Below are 20,509 nucleotides of genomic sequence, written 5' to 3' on the forward strand. Positions count from 1 at the left end.
AACTGAGAAATTATAAAATATATATAATTGTAAATAGTTTTGCGTAATGCTGTCTTCTCATGTTTATGATATAAACTCAGCAAGAAAAGAAACATCCTCATATTCAACTGCTTTTATTTCCAGCTAATTTCTTAACATGTGTAAATATTTGTATTAACATAAAAAGATTAAACAACTGAGACATAAACTGAACAAGTTTCACAGACATTTAATGAACAGAAATGGAATAATGAGTCCCTGAACAAATGGGGGGTCAATATTAAAAGTAACAGTCAATATCTGATGGCCTCCAGCTGCTTTAAGTACTACAGTGCATCTCATCCTCATGGACTGCACCAGATTTGTCAGATCTTGCTGTGAGATGTTACTCCACTCTTCCACCAAGGCATTTGAAAGTTGTCGATCACGTCTGGAGGGGACAGATGGTTACATGTAATTTTCCACTGCAAGGACGATCAGCTGTCCTTCCTGTCTCCCTGTAGCTCTGTCTTGGGTGTCTTACATTACAGACATTGCAGTTTATTGCTCTGGACACATCTGCAGTCCTCATGTCTCCCTGCAGCAGGCCTATGGCATGTTCATGCAGGTGAGCAGGAACCCTAGACATCTTTCTTCTGATGTTTTTCAGAGTCAGTAGAAAGGTCTCTTTAGTGTCCTACGTTATTGTAACTGTGACCTTAATTATCTACCGCCTGTAAACTGTTAGTGTCTTAACTATTGCATGTGCAATAACTGTCTATGGTTCACTGAACAAGCATGAAAAACATTGTTTAAACCCTTTCCAATAAAGATCTGTAAAACATATTGGATTTTACAAGATTATCTTTAAAATACAGTCTCCTGAAAAAGGGATGTTTCTTTTTTTTGCTGAGTTTATATATTTATGATACATATGTTGTGCTAATGTACCATTCACACTGCTGTAATTGCAAAATATTGCTTCTGAATTGTGTCACTAACATTAGCTAACTAGTTAGTAATCTATTTTCAGATCTATTTTAATATCTTATTAACATTTCTCCTTGCTGTAAAAATGCACATAGTGCAGGTTACAGGTGTGTATAACATAATCACCATAAATATAATTAAAATAAACATCATTTTAAGTTGTAATTAAAGGTTTCTGGCTTGTTACTGCTTTACTCTTTCATCATGGTGGAGAAAAGGGAAGTTTTATTCATTATCATCTAAACAGAATTCACTTTTAGTTGTCACTTTTTAGTCGACGATTAAACTAGTATCTCTAATGGGTGGTTTGATTTATGGCTGAAATTTTCACTAGTTTATAAATATGTGATGAACTCTAGCTACCATTCAACAACAAACAGCAATAAAATATACAACAAATATTCCATCAAATACATAGAAATATTTTGGTATGTCAAAATATGCATATGGTAAAAAAAAAAAAAAAAATGCTAAAAATATCTATACTTTATTTGTAGCGCTTGTCATGATCAACAAGATCAAGTGTGTTCTGACATAAGAATTTTGTCTGATGTTGGCAGTTTCAGTAAAATAAATTAAAATGTTTCAAAAAGAAGGAGAAAAGGCAAGGGATTGTTTGCTGCCAAAAAGAGATACTTAATTTTTAGAATGATTTAACATACAAAATTTTTCTCTAATGTTAGCTAGAGTTAGCATGAGCTTTACGCATATACATTTACCTCAGACATTCAAGCTAACATTGTGTTTTGCTATCAGTTTTAACCCTTCATTCCAAATTAGCAGTTAATAATGAGGAGGACTAACAGGGAAAAGGACTGAAGCATTCTTTGTGGTAAAAGGAAAATGATTCATCCAAATGTAATACTACTTTAGCAAGATCAAAACCAATTCTTGGTATAATTTTAGCCAAATAAACATTTGTACTACGATCTGTTGAAGAAATGTGTTAGATCTGTTAGCAAACATTATCTAGCTAGCTATGAAGTAGCCAGTAGGTAACTAATGTTAGTAAAATATACATGTTACTTAAATAAAACTTTGTAAAAAAAAATTGTTTAATAGTTGAATTTACACATCAAGAAATTACAATATTTATCACAGAAATTGTCTTTATTCTTATTGTGAAATTAATTACATTTATTTCGTTTGTCAAATTGAAGTGTTACGATTTTTATAACCACAAGAGGGAGACATATCTCTTTGCACAATGTTAAATGTATTATATGAAGTTATTATTTGTTCTAAATTTATTTGAAATAGAATCGGTTATATAAAGAACAAAAAGTGATGTATTTTGATATCGAAGATTTTATTAAATCGAAGGTAAATTTCAGTGTTTTCTCAACCGAACCCGCAGCGTCCCGTGACTAACCAATGGCCAGCGGTCAAGCGCTAATACGAGCCAATCAGGAGAGAGTGGGCGACATCACAAGTGGCGCCAAAGAAGCGTGAAGAATGAAGCGCGAGGAATGTTAGGATAGGGAATGAAGCGGTTCTGGGGGGGGGGAGCCTGAGAGTAACGGATAATGCTGGGTTTGGTTGGAGTGGGCGGGGTTGGTATAAAAGGGGCGGTGCTGGGTTCGGTTGAGGCGGCAGCAGCATCAGTGCGGACTCTGAGGGGCGAAACAAGGCGAAAACACTGACCGACTTTCAGAAGAAACTGCAGCCTTAGAATTGGACGCGCTGGACACGGACATAGTCATCTCTTCATATACGGAGCTCTCATCGCCAGCTGCCCTTTGTAAGTCAGGGATTATTGTTTTTTAATTGCTTATTGTTTGCACAGTGGAGATGCGGCTAGACGGATTATTAGTGTCAGTACTTTTTTGGGGTGATGATACAGGGGAGGCTGAGGCGAACTGGACACGCTAGCACTTTTTTTTTTTTTTTTAGCATTTCATCATCTGCTGTACGCTTTCAATCTTCCACCTATTTAGTGCTATATATTTATCCCTATGCATGATCTATCTGTACAGTTAGACTTGTAACTTAATTCAGCCTCCATCCTTTTGGGCCAAGGCCATGCATGCAGTTAACGGTCGTTGATTAAAGCTAGGCTAGGCGTTGTTTTTTTTCCCACTCCCTCCACCCGTATTCTAACGTGAAATCCCGCCTCAGACTCGTTGGATTGACAGTTTGTTCTTGTTCGCGAGCGACGCCGCTGATTGGACAAGTAAGTGGAATGCGCGCGAGGATGAACTCTTCAGCCAATCGTGGCATAGTAGGCGGGAGAATGTTAGCCAATCACAGTGCAGCAGGCATGGTGGTTACGGTGTCGTCCAGAAATGCCGCATTCACTCAAGTTAAAAAGGAATAAATAAATAAATAAATAAATAAACAGATTTCGGTTGTCTATTAAAAAAAGTCTTCTATTGTGTGTGGTTGTGTATTTAGTCTTGAATATCATTTAAACATTTTTTTTGAAGCTGGCCTCAATTACTGAATGAGAGGGCTAAATCCCTAATGACTCCTAACTTCCCTATATAGGTGCCCTACATAGGGCACAGGTGACGGAACGTTCACTTCTATACCTCATCCATTGTACTGTATTTTTAATATTGGCTTCTTTATGAGCCAGGTGAAGGATTTAGAGTAGATGTGCAGTAAACCCACGGCTGGTGTGTGCTGTAGGCTGCAGCCGTGACCCTGTTCTGTGGTGTTTTTGGGGCAGGAATTCAGGCCTCTGCCTGTGTCTGAGGTGACTTCTGCGGAAAACTGAAGCGCTCATGGTTTAATGTGTAGAAATGTGAATGTTATAAAAGCAGCCTGCAGTGATGCAGAGCCGGTGTTAGGAGTCGCACATCAGTGTGTTCAGTGTAACGTCAGACGCTAAAATCAAACCTCATCCACGGTTTTTTTGTGATTAGGCACGCGCTAATATAATCTTATTCGTATCGTCACTATAGTAACAATCAGTGTTGTAATAAACGTGATTCTGAATCAAAACAGTAAAGGGGAAAAACTTCTGCATTCTTTTAATTATCTTTTTTAAAATACCCTTTTATCCATTATGTAGAATTAAAAGGTTTTATCTTCTCATCATCCCAGTGCTCAGTAAGGGCCCCATTACTTTATAATATATCTCTATAATATATTAGAATATCTCAAATGTAGTAAAGTTGTTTAAAATGTGATTTAAAAATGGTTTAAAAAAAGCTAAAAACGGAACAGTTTTTTGAAGATTTTCTTAAATAGTAAAAATGGATTGCTCAAAATGTAATTAAAACAATTAATAAAAATTGGACTAATAAATAGTACAAAATTGAAAAGTATCTAAAAATGTAGTAGCTCAAAATGAATGAATAAAAAGAATAATTTGGAAATGGAAATAAAGTAAGTATGTAAAAGTGATCAGTTTGGCTGTAGTCAGTGTGATGGTTGAGAGTGTGAAGTGTTGACTCGTGTTCGGTTCTCCTCGGTTCTCTCTCTAGGTGGCCTACGTTTCTAGTCCCCAATGCCGGAGATGGCTCAGCGGAGCGGGCAGGAGGACCCGGAGCGGTACCTCTTCGTGGACCGGGCGGTAGTCTATAACCCGGCCACACAGGCCGACTGGACCGCCAAGAAGCTGGTGTGGGTTCCATCCGAGAGGCACGGGTTCGAGGCGGCCAGCATTCGGGAGGAGCGAGGCGAGGAGGTCCTGGTGGAGCTCGCCGAGAATGGCAAGAAAGCTCTGGTGAACAAAGACGACATCCAGAAGATGAACCCACCCAAGTTCAGTAAGGTGGAGGACATGGCTGAGCTCACCTGCCTCAATGAGGCGTCGGTTCTCCACAACCTGAAGGACCGCTACTACTCCGGACTCATCTACGTAAGTGTCTCACACACGTGGTGGGAGGTGGAGGGGGGCATGTATTCATCTCTGATGTAGTGTTGTGTATTAGTGTTTATGACTTCATTACTGATCATCAAACAGGGTGAAAAGTGCATATCTCCCCCCCCCCCCCCCCCCCCCCCCAAAAATAGTTTAAGCCCAATACAGGACGAGTGCAGGACCGTTTGTGGTTTTTCCACCTCACACTGTGAAAACAGGAGGCCAGGGGTGATGAGGTCATCATGGAATGTTAGTGGACTGGGGTTTATTACACACACACACACACACACACGTGCACAGATTTTATTGTAGTTTGCTACATTTATAGTGACAATAAAGTGCCTGGTGTGTGATGAACAGAACTATGGGATTGTCGTCTGACGAGAGAGAAGATCACTGATGTTCTTTATCTAAAATAGACTTAAAAAAAAATCATGCTGGCGTCTGAACAGGATAAAAATATTTCCCTGATAAGTTATTGTACGTTTTGCGATGTGTCATGATAATGTAGAATATCGTAGGACAGCAAGTACTTTAATGCCCAATAGGCTATCAGGAATAAAAACAGTTTCGTCTAGTGAGAGATTCTGCTCTGTGTGTGTGTGTGTGTGTGTGTGGGGGTGGGGGTCATTCTTGTTAATGACCTGAAATACTAGCCGTTCAGTCAGGGCAAAAGTAATGGCACTTTTTTTTTTGTTTTGTTTTTTTGTTTTTTTTTTTAAATAGGGGGTGGAGTTTGGTTAGTGTGTGTGTATGATGGCTGATGAGCTGTAGTGGCTGAGCTGCATTACTGGAAGCTTTAGTGTACATTATGCTTATGAAGCACTTTTCCTTTTATGGCGTTTTGTAGGCGTGGCACCATGGACATGTCTGTTCGTTTAATTTAGCAACATGCGCACATGAGTACGAAGAAAATATTAGCAAATGTTTTAAATGTGCCACAAACTTTATTTATGTATTTATTTAATTTTGTCGGGGTTTGGTTTAATCTTGAAATCATTTACACAACTTTTACCGAAAGATTAATAAAGAGGTCTGTAAAAGAGAGAAAATTGATTGCTTTGTATTGGAAAGATCAATTGGAATTGAGAGTTTTTACCAACAGACCGGCTGGAATACCAGGAGACAAGAGGATAGAATTGTGGTATGTGAGCGTGTTGCTGCTGCTGCGATGTCGGTGTGATTTAAAACATTATCATTTTTTTTATTTTATTTTTTTAGTTGTTCATTGTGCATGAAATGGCCAAAAGTCAATTGTGATCATTTTGGCAGAAGTTTAGCAGTCTGCCACTGAGTGATACAGACTAGTGAAAGAGGACAGGAAAGGAGGGAGACGTAAATCCCTGTCTGCTCATAAAGCTGTGTGTGTGTGTCGCACACCTGTGCTGAACAAATCCTAGCTGCAGAGTTGAGTTAAACTTGGCGCAGTGACTCAGGAGTGCAGATCTGCTTATGTAAAGCTGAACATTTTAATATCAGACAAACTGAATGACAGAAACATGTCGGACAACTAGCTCATCTGGTGGCTAGTTATCAAAAGGGCTAGTTAGCTAATAACATAAGATATAAGATAGCACATGGTATAAACCCAGACCGAGGATGCAGACGCTCAACACATGACCTCCAGCTCAAGTTTATGCTTTTATTTCCTTAGCTTGGTCTGCAGTTACATGTTGCACAAATAGTGTTTAGAACAAGGTCAGATTTTTGTGTGTGTGTGGGCAGGAACATCCTGTACTTAGACTTTGCCCAACTGGTGTTGTTTACTGATTAAAAAGGGAAAATAAAGGTTTGAAAGTATATGTTGAGTGTGTTCCAGTCTTGCTGTGGGCTTCGTCCCAAACTACATTCTACTGTACTCCACAGTGCCAAAATAATATGTACCTCATAGAGCATACCATTTCCTACAGTGCAGTGGGTTTTATCATAAAGCCGGACTCTGTGCTAACTGGAAAAATCTGAGTCCTAACACTACTATGAAGGCTCATTTATTTGTTTGTTTGTTTGATTTAGCATGCGAGTATACCACTATTTAGGAACATAATCATAAACAGTTCCCTGGTGTCATGGAATAAATAAAGCAGTTCATTGTATAATGTTTTTTTTTTTTTCTTCTTCTTTTTTTTTCTCCCCCTTTTCCAGACATATTCCGGACTCTTCTGTGTGGTGATAAACCCGTACAAAAACCTGCCCATTTACTCAGAAAACATCATCGAGATGTACCGTGGAAAAAAGAGACACGAAATGCCACCGCACATCTACGCTATCTCAGAATCGGCATACAGGTGCATGCTGCAAGGTAAGGATAACTACTTCAATGTATGTATTTATTTATTTATTTATTTATTTATTTTTAAAGCTTAAAGTGCATTGTTTTAACTGAAACCAGTTTCTTAGCTAGTAATAAGAACAGTTTTCCCCCACAAAGAAACAGTGTTTTCAATAAAATCAACAACTCTGTAGCTAGGAGTAATAAGTATTTGGTAAGAATTGTATGTTTTAGGTAAGACATATAACTTCTATGTAATAATAAAAACAATTTAACTAAGAAACAATGTTTTTAGCTAAAAAATAAGTTTTACACGTGGAACTAATAAGTAAAAAAGAAAATATTCTGTAGCTAAAGAACACGATGTGTGCCTTTAAAAATAAGTTTTGTAGGCAGAAATGGTAAGAGCTGGAATTGTATGTTTTACATGAGACACTAAATTTTCAGAAAATGATTTTAGCTAAGAAACACAATGTTTTTGTTAAACAACAATTCTGTTGCTAGAAGTAATGCGCATTTAGTAAGAATTATAGGTTTTATGTGTGAAGTTCTTTGTAAAAAAAAAAAAAAAAAAAAAACAAACAACAAAAAAAAAAACCCACACTTCTGTTTACTTGAAGATATTGCTTAATATCTTTGAGTAAATAGAAGTGTGTGGGTTTTTAATTTTTTTTTTTAAAAAAAGCTAATGTGTTTTGACAACAGTTTTGTAGCTAGAAATAGTGAGTAATGGGTAAGAATGCAAATAAGTTTTTAACCAAGACAGTGTTTTTGCTAAAAACATTTGTAGCTAGAAGAAATAAGTGTCTAGTAAGAATTGTATGTTTTAAGTAAGAAAAGTAATTAATTTATGTTTCTTTGAAAGAAAATGGAATGTTTTGTAGCTAGGAATAATACGTCCTTGGTCGGAATTATGAGTTATAGGCAAGACAAAGAATTTCTGTATAAACAGAAAAATGTATAGCTAAGAAACACAACAGTTTGCTGAAAGCAACAATTTTGTACCTAGGAATAGTAAATCTTTTTATTGGACTTTTGGGTACAGTTTCTTTTAGCTAAAACACATTTTGGGTAAAAACAACAAATTTGTAGCTAGAAAGAAGTAGTAATTGGTAAGAATGATTTTTAGCTTTTGGGTATAAACATTTATATTACTATGTATGAACAAGCAACAGGATAGTTTTGTTTAGACAAACATTGTGTACATGAATGTAATTTTCCAGCTATAAATAACTGTATCGGGTAAAACAACTTATTAAAATAACTCTTCGAAGTATGAACGTGTTTTTAGATTCTAGAACCTATTTTTTAAATTGATCGTTAAATTGATCTGTAAGTCTGCAATTGTGCAATAAAACAAATTCTAAATTAAACAAATCGTCTACAGTCCAGTGTGTTCCCGGTAGAAATGCCACTATAATAACTTACTGTATTGGTGTTGTTTGTTTTGTCTTTTTGTGGAGGAATAGAATTATGAGCTACGTTGTACACGAAGGGACAAGTTTTATTTTTAACTTCATGACAGATTAAACACGCTTGCCAGGTTCATGGGGTTTTTGGTCTTTTTCCTGAAGAAATTCCACTGCAGTCATTATCCACTTTTTTTTATAACGAAAGGTTTGTTTTCCATTTAAGTGTTTCAAGAAGCTTGAAATTCTTACGTGCACAGCTCCGCTCTGCATTCTAGCCTTATTTAGTTATATTGGCGGTTCAGCGAGTTTTTATTGTACGTGACGTAAGCAGCAGGAGAAATGGAAAGTATTTCCAAAGGTAGCTATTATATATTTTTTTTTCAGCCCCTGGAGATAAATTAATTTCACACAGCCACATCTGGAATGCAGGGAAAAGGCAGAGAGGGAGGTGTGTGTGTGTGTGTGTGTGTGTGTGTGTGTGTGTGTGTGTGTGTGTGTGTGTGTGTGTGTGTGTGTGTGTGTGTGTGTGTGTGTGTGTTTCCTGGGTTTTCTCTGTGGTGGGCCTTTGGGTTTCTGCATATTTGAGGAATGAAAGCAAAAAAAAAAAAACATTCTGTAGCAGTGCTGATTGGATGGGGTTTAAAATTTTTATATATATGTCATTTGTATTTATGTATGTGTGTGTGTGTGTGTATATATAGTGTATGTGTACCTGGAGATGAAAAGATTAGAATTTTATCTTTAATAATATTGGTTACGTATGTGTTATGGGTCATAAACACAGCTCTGTGCACTGAGACGCTCTGATTTTTACAGATCGTTAGCTACATTTATGTCCTCACAATAGACGTCGCTTAAATTCTTAGCTGTCGGATGAAGATGTTTGCAAGAGCGATTATAAAAATGTATAGTTTTAGTTTTATCTTTCTCCATACACTCCTCCATGAGTCTCTCACGTAGTCGAGCGTTCACACTACTTGTTAACATCAGCCCTAATTTTGCTGAGTAACTTTTTAATGAACCAGTGGTACGCTTGATCGCTCGATGACCTCGATCCGTTTCAGTTTTTCGGCTTGACGAGACTCATTTGAACTACACAATAGCATGCTGAACAGTCCGTACAGGATTTCGTGGCGTTTCTTTGTGATTGTCGCAATGAAAAGTGCTTGAGTTTGCTGCGGCTTTTTTTGTTTAATTTTGCGGTGCAGCTTGCAAAGTTTTTTGCCCTTTTTGCTGTAAGCTACTTGAATTGGCGTGAAATAGTTTTGCTCAGTTTTCAGTGATGTTTGTTGGTAAATGAGAACTCTTAGCTGTACTCATGTTCGACATACAGGAGTCGAAGAGGGCTTTGGCTGAATGCACATCGTGATGTCACACGATGCTTCTCGGCCCAAATCTGTGGTAACTTTAAAAAATCGCAAGCTCCTCAGAATATTGCAGTTTCCTTTTTGCATTCATTTCTGTGATTGCAGAATCCTGGAGGGACTGACTGTAGCTTTTATCCAGCATTAACTAGCATTAAATAAGCATTAGCACATCTGTTCTTGATGTTTAACAGCACTGAATCAGGTGGTGTGTGTGTGTGTGTGTGTGTGTGTGTTTGTTTGTTTTTATTTATTTATTGAGCTCATTTAAAAAAAGTGTGCTTCTTCCTGATGTTGTTTATTATTATTATTATTATTATTATTATTATTATTATTATTATTTTTTAAATTGGTGAGGGTTGAAAATCTTTGTTTGAAAGAGACACTGTGATGTGCTCGTGTTAGATACATGAATAAAGACACAAACTCCAGACACACACGCACACGCTCAGCTTTTATCTACTGTGTTCTGGTGAGAAGAGAAACTGTGTGCTTTTCAGTTTTAGCCGAACTTTCACTTTAATCTCAGTCATATTGTTAGTCTCGCTTTATACTTTCTTACTTCCACACTTATCTGTATAGTACAGTAGTTACTGAACGTCTTAAACACTTTCATTTGTGTGTAAAAGTTCGAAGTGTGTGTGTGTGCCCGCACCATCTGTCTGAGACACGCCCTGATCCAGAACAGTGTATTTGATATCGCTGTATTAATTATTAAAGCTGGATTGTTTGTTTATCTCGGGGGGGGGGGGCAGCTGTTTAGCGTCCTGTTGTGTATTTAAACTCGCACCCTCGGTCGTTTTATCTCGGTAGAAGATCTCGGTAGAAGAAATGTCTCTGTCTCGGATAAACTCTCAGGTAAAAATGTGTCCGGTGAGTGGAAAGAAAGCAGGAGGACTCCTCTAACTAACTTGTCTTCTGGAACGTTCCACATCTCCTTCAGCTGTTGTGTTTCAATCAGACCCTACAGTGGGAGGTGTAGTGTGCATAAAATGGTGGCTTTTGGAGTGTCTGACCCTCGTTGTGGGGTACAATGGCGCCTTTGTGCAGCTGTGTGTGTGTGTGAGACACACACTGGGGGGAATTTCCTCTCTGTGTGTGTGTGTGTGTGTGTTACTACGCCTGCTGGCACAGCGACAAGCATCAAGCCTGCTGTGATTATCATCGCACTCTGTTCTTTTATATCGTACAGAGTTTACATGAACGGGGGGAAAAGCAACATTAGCTTCAATAGGTTACATACTGATTGGTTCTGATCAGAAGGCGTTGTTAATTCTCTAACAGCAGCTCTGACAATAGTGCAGGCTTAATAATAATAATAATAATAATAATAATAATAATAATAATGCGCTCGTTCTAATGTTATGGTTTCTATAGTAACGGCTCGTTCACAGGGACGTGTACAGCAGATGCTTCACTGATAACAAACAGATTATGAAGAATAGATTGACGTGGTGAAGTTTTCCTGAAGTAAGGTGATGTTTATAGAACATTTTATAGAAAGATTCTCCAGTGTCAGAGGTAAAGCTGTAGCTTGACATCTTCAGGACCGAGGTGTTTACGCTTTGAGGTTTCTCGGTAACATGACAAGCTGCGATTTTTATTTATTTATTTTTAGCGTCAAGAGAAAGTGAGGCACACTCCTATAGCTTATGCTACCTGCTAATTAGCTAGCAGACTTTGCTAGGTCACAGTGATGATGATCTCCGTCGTAGTAACTCTCTGGTTTTGTTTGATAGCGTTTGGGACACAGCCCTGATTTAACCAAAGCTCTGGTTTTACCGGACTGGTCTGAGATGCCACTGTAAAGCCAGAATGAAGGTTGGATGTGGTTTGGGTCGGACCAGCGCCACATTTCGTCACTTCTATACACACACTCGGGGCGTGTCTGCCTTTGATGGATTTTCTAAATACTTTCCATGATCTCCATCACTGGCTGTTGGCAGCAGTAAGTTTGTAATTATAGCGAGTGTGGAACACATGTAAAGGGAAAGGAGCGCTTGCCTAAATGAAAACATCTGTGTCTTTTAACGGAAACATGGCTTCCAGCGCGCTATAGCGAAACCACACACCGAGGGGGGGAAATATGAAAGTTATAGAGTATAAAATCATCTTGGCTAAGCAGCGCAGATTAAATTAAACTTTGATGATAAATGCGCTGGACTCAGAAGCTGAAATTTACTGTCTATTTAAAACCCGTTACAAGTTGAGCAGGAGACGAGATTGCTATGGGAACTGGGTAATACATAATAAAGATGGAAAATGGCTTGTGAGTGCCAAAAAGTGACTCCTCAATCCCATTTTTAATCCATTTTCGGTACCGATATCAGCAGAATCGCCTCGTACTCGATACTGACCGCCCTGCAGTAACCAGGGCCACTCTGTTTCTAATTCACACTAGTTTAGCTAGCTGATCTAAAGGAAGAGAACAGGCAATCCCTCCAGAATTTCACGTGTCAACATGCAGTTGGTCTTCGTTATGGTACCGTATACAGTTTTGTGTTTCGTTTTTTAAAATTTTTACGAATGCTTCTAGTGCAGTTAATTATTTGTCATGCGATACGTGCAAATGGACGACTGCTTGAAGCCTTGGGCTGTGTCCCAAACCGTGTACTTGCCTACTATAATAGTAGCCGAGATACATGTATCTCTCCTACTATATAGTAGGTAAGTATGTGGTTTCGGATGCAGCCGTGCTCTCTTGTTTGCTGTAAAACGGTTGAGCAGTGCCGTGTGTGTACGTCTCCTGTCGCAAAATACAGTGAAAACTCTCACACGACGTTAATAATGTGATTAAGGTGTGTACGTGTCTATAATGCACTTCCATAATGTGACTAAAATAGGAATACTCCACATGTTTAATTCCATTTGGGTTTATTTTGAATTAGTAGGAGTAAGGTCATCAATAATTGCTGTTTGCATGGTAGTTTCTTAATCGGGTTAATATCGGATTATTGTTGTCCATGTAAACGTACTGACTGTGTGTGTGTGTGTGTGTGTGTGTGTGTGTGTGTGTGTGTGTGTGTGTGTGTTCACGTTCTCTCTAGCGTACCGTTTAAAAACCGATGTCCATTAGACAGCTCGGTACTAAAACATCCCTGGTTTCCATGGCAACATGCTAACCAGTCAGCGTTTTTTTTTTTTTTTTTTTTTTTTTTTTTTCCCTCCCCCCCTCCCTTCCCCTGCTGCTATTCTGGGACTGTTTTGAGATGCAGTCTTTAATCACATGGATAAAGTTTAAAATTTACTTTAAAATTTCCTGCTGTCGTCGTAATCGTCATCATGAGCATCTTAAATCTCAAACCAGGTTAACGTAGTTGGAAATCTGAAACATCCAGAAGATCGCTACCTTGGGGAAAAAAAAAAAAAGCCTTCAGTAAGAAGAAATCGGATAGTGTGAATACTTTATTAGTTAGTCTAGATTAGTACAGGGAGTGTGGTCTTGTTCAGTGTGATGCTTAACATGGTGTTGCATTGCGCTATCCTGACCCCCAGATGTTTATGCTGGTACTGCATCACGTGTACAGTCGACACACAGATAACGCCGGACTAACGTCACCACGTGCAAGCATTATATCTGCTAAAATTGTGCATTTTAATGCAGCCCAGAAAGAAACGAGGGAAAAACGAGTCCCAGCTAATCGGTACTGACTTCGTTTAAAAGCGGTACATAAAATGACGTTGGGTTCTTCGCTTCATCTTCAGTTTAATTTACTCTCCGTTTGAGTGGAAGACGGTGGAGGAATGTGAGCGTGTACGTGTAGACTTTCCTCTCCTGGGCTTTGGGGGTTGGGTTCCTCCACCTGGTCCTAATAATCTCAAACGAACAGTAATGTTTCAGCACTTTGGCTTTCTGAAGTGAATCCAGGCCTCTCTGCTTTCGCCTGGATCACAGTGAATCTGCTGAGTTTTAAAGGAATTCCGGGACGGGAGCACTTTAGTCACGACATTTCCGGCTTTTGAAGACGTTGGGTTTGTGTGGCATCGCTGAATTTCCCTCTGAATTAAACAATATTGATTTATTATTTTACTAAAGATTTTTTTTTGTTGACCTCTTGACAAAAAGGATAATAATGAGTTTGTGCATGTTATTTATTTAACATGCCACATCATGTTTGGATGTCCTCATAACGTAATTGTTAGGCTGAAAGTGGGAGCTAACACCAATTTAACTCCTACGTGTAGCTAGTTAGCTAGTATTGGACTTCCTGAGGAAGAGATGTATAATCCTGATAATGCCTCTGATGTAGAGAAACCAGGAACTGCCTACTTTTAACAGAACATACAGAGCTGCTTCGCCAGAGTGCTTCATGCAGATTATCTTTTAAAGACTGAATTCCATAATTGTTTAACATTTTTTATTTGAATCATATTTGTGCATGTTTAGCGTAAAGTCCGGAAACTAGTATGTACACAAGGGTCTCGTACACAAGGAAGATTGAAGAGCCAATCAGACTGCAGCCTTCATCATCCTGAAGCTTGTGGCCAGAAAAGTGCACGAACGTTGACTATCTGGATCTTGTGGGCGGAGCCACTGAGGCTAAGGACGTTATAAGTTCGTATTGTAGTTGATCTCTCATCAGAATTCTTGCTACAGAAGGCTAGACCTCACTTTGGCTGTCGTATGCAGTGTATAATTAGACCAACAAGGGGATTCTCGTTGCAAATAAAACCTGTTTTGTTTTATATTTAGAGAAGAACATAACCCTCTGGAGACCTATTACTTATTCTACAAATAACCAGCGAGTGTCCCGGACTCGTAATCTGCTTGTCCCTGGCTCTCGGGATCCTGGTTTATGTGTACTGCGTTTTCATTGGTCGGTATGGTAAGAACGCTGTTATTGCTTTGTAATGCTGCGTCAAAACATCGGTTTCCACTCCATCAGCCTGTGACTGGAGATTGGGTCTCTTCCATTTTCCATCGATTCTATATTCAGCCGTGTTTCCTTCCCCGCCAGGAATCAGTGGAATTCGCTGCAGGGAGACAGCTGCTTGACGTATCCCATGATGCAGCAGTCTTTGAGAGGGCCTGACGAAGCAGTTGGTGATGTCGGTTTCCTCTCGGCACTGAGGGACGCGAGTCATGCTCTGTATTCTGTGTCTCCGTGAGGCTGACTTAATTCACGTCTGAGTGGGACATGAGTCACTTGGCCGGTTCTGGCAGTCTGACGCTGATTATCTGTTTCTGACCCGCATGACGTTCACTCCATGCGTTACTCCAACCCCTAACACAAAAAAAGTTGACCTGTAAAGAGATGTTTGTTTAACATTTATGGAAGGAGTCTCCAGTGTCAGAGGTTAAAGCTGTAACTAAGTTTTCTGACATCTTCAGGACAGAGGAGTTTACGCTTTGAGAGAGAATAAAGAGGCTGGTGAGGGAACGACCGGTTATAGCTGCTATAACATAAGTGACAGCAGGAACTAACCTGTAGCTAACCAACTAGTTAGCACACAAGTCTATTAGCAATCCAGTACAGTCTGACTGAGTCATTGTGTTGCTGCTCATGAGGAAGTAGTATTTAAATTTTAAAAAATTAAAAATTCCCCCACATGTTCACTCTTCTTTTTTTTTTTTTTTTTTTTTTCCATTATTTTTCATCGTTTAAAGCAGAAACTCCTCCTTTTACCTCCCTGACCACTGATCTTGATTCAGTCCTGGAGGTCAGATCGTAGAGTACATACTGATATCGGTCTAGATGTTCCAGCTGGGTTTATTTTGCCCCGTTACGTCCCCCCTGACCGACCCTAAACCCCCCGCCCCCCCCAAAGAAACCCTTTCTGCCCCTCCACAAGATTAACGAGCTGTAGCATTCCTCTCATACCAAACTACATCAGCAGCAGACGACAGAGACTGAGGGAGACGGGAGCCGTGACTCCATACACACGTTAACCGTTTTAAGATGAGATGAACAGATTGTAGATTGTTAGATTAACAGGAAAAAATAAGTTGGGTTTAATTCTGAATTAAAGATGATTTGTATTTGTTAAGCACATAAAATGTTTAAATAACATGCGGTTAAAAAGGTCCGAGAGGTTCTACACCCAGAATCCAGCTGTCTGTAGGAATGTAGCATGGAGCGCACATGTGTGCACGTGCACGTATCCCTACAGACCTCAATGAGGTCTTCAGTCTAAATGTGCACCAATAAGATTCATAAAGTATTATTTTTTTTTTAAATCATATAATGGTATTTTTAAAAAAATTAGTAGGGCTGCAACAACTAATCGATAGAATCGATAACTAAGATAATCGACAATGAGTTTGATTATGGATAGTCGGGTCTGTGATGTCACTGTGGATAACCTGACAGTGAGGTCACTTCACAACGGTGAAAAATGCATTTCTATGAATAAAGCACATTTGGAAAACGGCGGAGATCACGTTGTGAGCCGCTGAGGGGAAAAGCACACGATCCAGGTCGTCCAAAAATTATAAAACACTCAAGCACTTCAAACAAACTGGTAAGTGTATTAACGTGGCTTGTCGTGTCAGATGCTGTGACAGATGCGTGTTCTGTTTTAATGTGTTCCTGACATGTTTTCTTCAGTGCAGAAATGACATTTTTACCTTTATCTCCTTATCTGTACGTGTTAGAAATTCACGCCAGTATTTCTGTTTTACATAAAGCCTCGTCCTAACGAGTGAGTCTCCATTAAACTTGAATGAGCGCGAGTCCACGCATATGCTTCAATCAGCACGCAATAGAAAGGAAGCGCATTAACTCTGTCTAAAATATTCATTTTGTTGTTTCATTCAAATGTTTAATGCTATATTCAAAACAAAAATAATTGTGTTTTTATGAGAGCAGCAACTATAATGGGGTGATAAAGTAATTGTATAGAAATGTCATATTTACAGAATATAGGAACATGTGACTGTTCAGATGAGTGAATGTGTGTTACTGCAGAACATTCAACCTCTTACCAGTTAACACTTAGTTTGTGCTTTTGTTTTTCTTTTTTTATCATTTTAATATAATGATTATATGCAAGCTTTAAAGCAGAAGTTAAATCAGTTTTTTTGTTTTCAAAAGTATAAAGTTAATTTATTTTTTTAATTTTTAAAAAAAAAAATCATTTGCACAATGTATAGCATAGCCGACATGGACGTGTTTAATACCTTTTTCATAGCCATCAATTTGCAGTGTTCGAAGGACATCGGGCACAATGTGAAATAACATGGTTTTTTGAAAAAAAAATTTAACTATCAACAGATTAATCGATTATCAAAATAATCGTTAGTTGCAGCCCTAAAAACGAATATATATTTAATTGCAATGTTAAAATATAAATACGTAGTTTTGTATATTCTTTTAACAATAATGAATAATTTAGAAATGGATGGGATAAAATGAGAATGAAACGAAATGAATTGTATTTGAAGGTTGCTACAGTTTAAGAAAAACTTCACATGATTATATGCAAATTTACTCATTTGCATGTTCTGAAGTACCTGATCGTTTTGACTATATAATGTATCCAAGTGTGTTGTAGAACTGGTTATTGGTACATGAATCACTCACACACACACTGAACTTGAGTGTAGGCCAAATGCTATTTTGTTGGCCAGTTCTCATCAGTTTATTGGCCCTAATATCAGTGTAACGGAGGTGAGCGCTGATCTGAGATCAGTGCGGTGTGAATCATAAAGCAGACGACTTCACGCAACACGAGGCTTGATTTTAGAGGATTTAGTACGATAAACTCGTAACACTGTGCAAGAGCGAGCAGTCTACAGTACGTTCCAAACCCAGTGGAGTGACATAGACCTATTTTAGGAAGATGAGAAGCTCAGGTGAAGATCCAGGAACATTAACACCAAAACACATTTCAGTGCAGTTTTGCCTCAAGTGATCCCCAAACGACCAAATCTTCATCTCCGCTCTGTTCTCTCCATTTCACTGAAATGCCTGACGGTCTTCATTAAAATATTTTTTTTTATTTATTTATTTACAGAAAATGTTCTCTACGTTCTAATTTGCTGCGTGACACTGCCCCCTGCTGTTCACAGTAACTCTCATCCAGATTTTAATAACTACATTTACATGTATTCATTTAGCAGACGCTTTTATCCAAAGCGATTTACAAATGAGAAAATACAAGCAAAGTGATGTATCAAGTGGAGAATACAAGTAGTACTACCATACAAGATCCATTAATAGAGTTCCAGAAGAAGCAAAGTGTGCAGAGTAGAGATGCAAGTGGTAATAATAATAATAATAATAATAATAATAATAATAACAATATTTATTTATTTAATTTTTTAAAATGAGTTGGTTAGGTGTTCATGGAAGAGGTGGGTCTTTAGCTGTTTTTTGAAGATGTTGAGAGATTCTGCGGTCCGGATTGAGGTTGGAAGTTCATTCTACCACTGAGGAACAGTTAGTTTGAAGGTTCTGGAAAATTTTGAGATAACAAGAGCCTGGACTATCTTGAATAGTAGACATGTATGATGAGGGAATTAAAACAATCATTGTGTAAGAGGCTGATGTTCTGAGCTGAAAGCCAATGGAGACGTGTAACAGAAAGCAGAGCAGAGCGAGTGTTCTGCGTCTGAACCGTATGAGGGAGTGAATGAAGGTGTGATAACAGGATTGGAACTCGACCTGTAGAGAATGTGTTGGATTCCTCAGGTGCGTGTGGATAAGTGGCGAGCTTTTCGGATACGAATTACGCCTCTGTGCAAGAATGAATGACTGTATTAGCATGGTGTCGTCCACCACCCAACCAAGCCCCCCCCCGAGGATTCCTGAAACACATGTTCTACATTTGTCCATAAAAGGAGTAGGAATAGCGCTGTAATCACACTGCCTACTGAACGGCACAGCATTTGAGAATACTGGTGTTTTTTCAAGCGTCCACGATAACACGATTATAATTTATTATAATAAGTTTTATTTAAATAGCATTTCAGTTTCAGTCAAAATCTTAAGGTGCATCATGTAAAAAATTTTCTTTTTCTTTTTTTTTTTAAATGTAGAATAAAACAGTAAGCAATATGTACATTGGGCCTCATTTTATAAATATCTTAAAGTTTAAACGTGTAAATGTTTGTGTAAGGCAAACCAAACGAAACATTTCTGCAGGATTTACAAACGTGGGTTTTCTTCGTACTAGTGTACGGATGCTGATCGCCAGTAAAGTGCAAAGCGCGTTCCCATTTGCGACACCGCCTGTTTACCACAGATCTCCATAAAAGGTTACGTGCACAGATGGCTGGGAGCGCGAAATGAGCGATCAGGGTAAAGGCTGAAAAACAAGTGGAAGATATTTTGACTCGCTTCTATGGCAATAAAATATATAATAGTAGATGATGATGATTGATGATGATGATAAGCGAGCGCTAAATCCTCAATCAGCTGCTCCGTTTATACGCCGCTGTGTCTTTTCTTGTAACTGAGTGATTCATTTTGGGGGTTTTTTTCATCTTAATTTATGAGTTTGTCAGCTCACTTTTTATTTTTTATATTCTTTCAAGGACATACATGAAGATGTGTTTAAGATGGAGACTCCAAAGCTGTTTTATACGTCGCTTTGGAGAAGTCCGACTGATTTATCCTGTACAGAATTTCATGGATGGCTGTCTTTTCTTTTTTTTTTTGTAATCGTTGGCACACAAATGTTTAGATTTTGTTGCGGCTTTTTTCAAACCTTGCGATGCAATTTGCACAAAATTACAGCTGGGTATTGTGACCAATTTGGCGATTTGATTCCTATTTACATGGATTCGATTAGATGTCGATTAGTTTTCAATATTTTATTTAAAATGTTAGTTTTGCAGACATAGAATCCATATTTTAATATAAATGCTGGAAACTGAAACCCTCCTACTCCTATATCATTGAAATACACATTTACTTTAACAATAAGACCCACACAAATGTTTCATGACTTCTTACTTCGTGTAACAAACCTTGTGACAAGAAATCAAAAGCACAGAAGTACAGATATTCACATCCTGTCAAGTAAAGCACATGCGTTAAGTATCGATTTGGGGATTTCCCGTATCAATATCATTGAAGATCAGATTAAAATCTGATCAGATTATAATCAGCCCTACACAAGAGTTGTGCATACTCTCTCACAGTGATGTTTGTGGGTAAACAAGAGCTTTTGGCTGTACTCATGTTTGACTCACATGAATTGAAGAGGGATTTGGCTGAATGTGTGTTGTGATGTCACAAGACTGCTGTAATTTAGAAAAATTGTGAGCTTTTCCGAATATCGTGGAGTTTCCTTGGTTTTTGCTTTAGTTTCTGCGCTCGTGAAGTCTGGATAAGGCTGTCTGCTAAATGCTGTTAAACTCCACCGTATACTTCAGAAATAAGTGCTGTGATCCATACAGGTTACACGATCTGTAGAAGGTGGAGTCGAGGTTTACATGAGTAAGACTTGTGTGTAAATTTGCACGCATTTGGGAGCAAATGGTTTCCTTGTGTAAAAGCTTTTCGCACGTAAATCTGTTCATGTGCAGATGAATACACGAGGCCCAGGGATGGAAGAAAAAAGGTAAAAGACTGAAAATGTAAAAATATCAAAATCAAATCACAATGAAAATAAAATGAAAAGGCCCCCCCACCACCCCCCTTTTGTTTTTTTTTTGTTTTGTTTTTTTTTGTGCTTTTTTTTGTATAAGGTTATATTTAGATGAATAGTGACCCTTGTTGGAGCTTTTTGTGAAAGTATTGTGATTTATAGAGTCTTT

The 20,509-nt window shown here is 38.3% G+C and overlaps 1 protein-coding gene across 2 annotated transcripts in view; it reads left to right on the forward strand.

Annotated features, from left to right (window-relative positions):
• The first annotated feature begins 2,425 nt into the window (after positions 1 to 2,425).
• LOC128616067 (myosin-10) overlaps positions 2,426 to 20,509 on the forward strand; it is a 44,223-nt gene continuing 26,139 nt past the window's right edge. The window contains exons 1-3 of one of the 2 annotated variants that reach the window (XM_053638555.1): positions 2,426 to 2,689; positions 4,380 to 4,756; positions 6,902 to 7,058. In XM_053638555.1, coding sequence (XP_053494530.1) covers positions 4,403 to 4,756; positions 6,902 to 7,058 — 511 coding nt within the window. In that variant the 5' untranslated portion in view covers positions 2,426 to 2,689; positions 4,380 to 4,402. The remainder of the gene's footprint in view (positions 2,690 to 4,379; positions 4,757 to 6,901; positions 7,059 to 20,509) is intronic. The other variant, XM_053638554.1, reaches the window with a different exon arrangement.

Source organism: Ictalurus furcatus, chromosome 12, assembly GCF_023375685.1.
Source record: "Ictalurus furcatus strain D&B chromosome 12, Billie_1.0, whole genome shotgun sequence".
Taxonomy (NCBI): domain Eukaryota; kingdom Metazoa; phylum Chordata; class Actinopteri; order Siluriformes; family Ictaluridae; genus Ictalurus; species Ictalurus furcatus.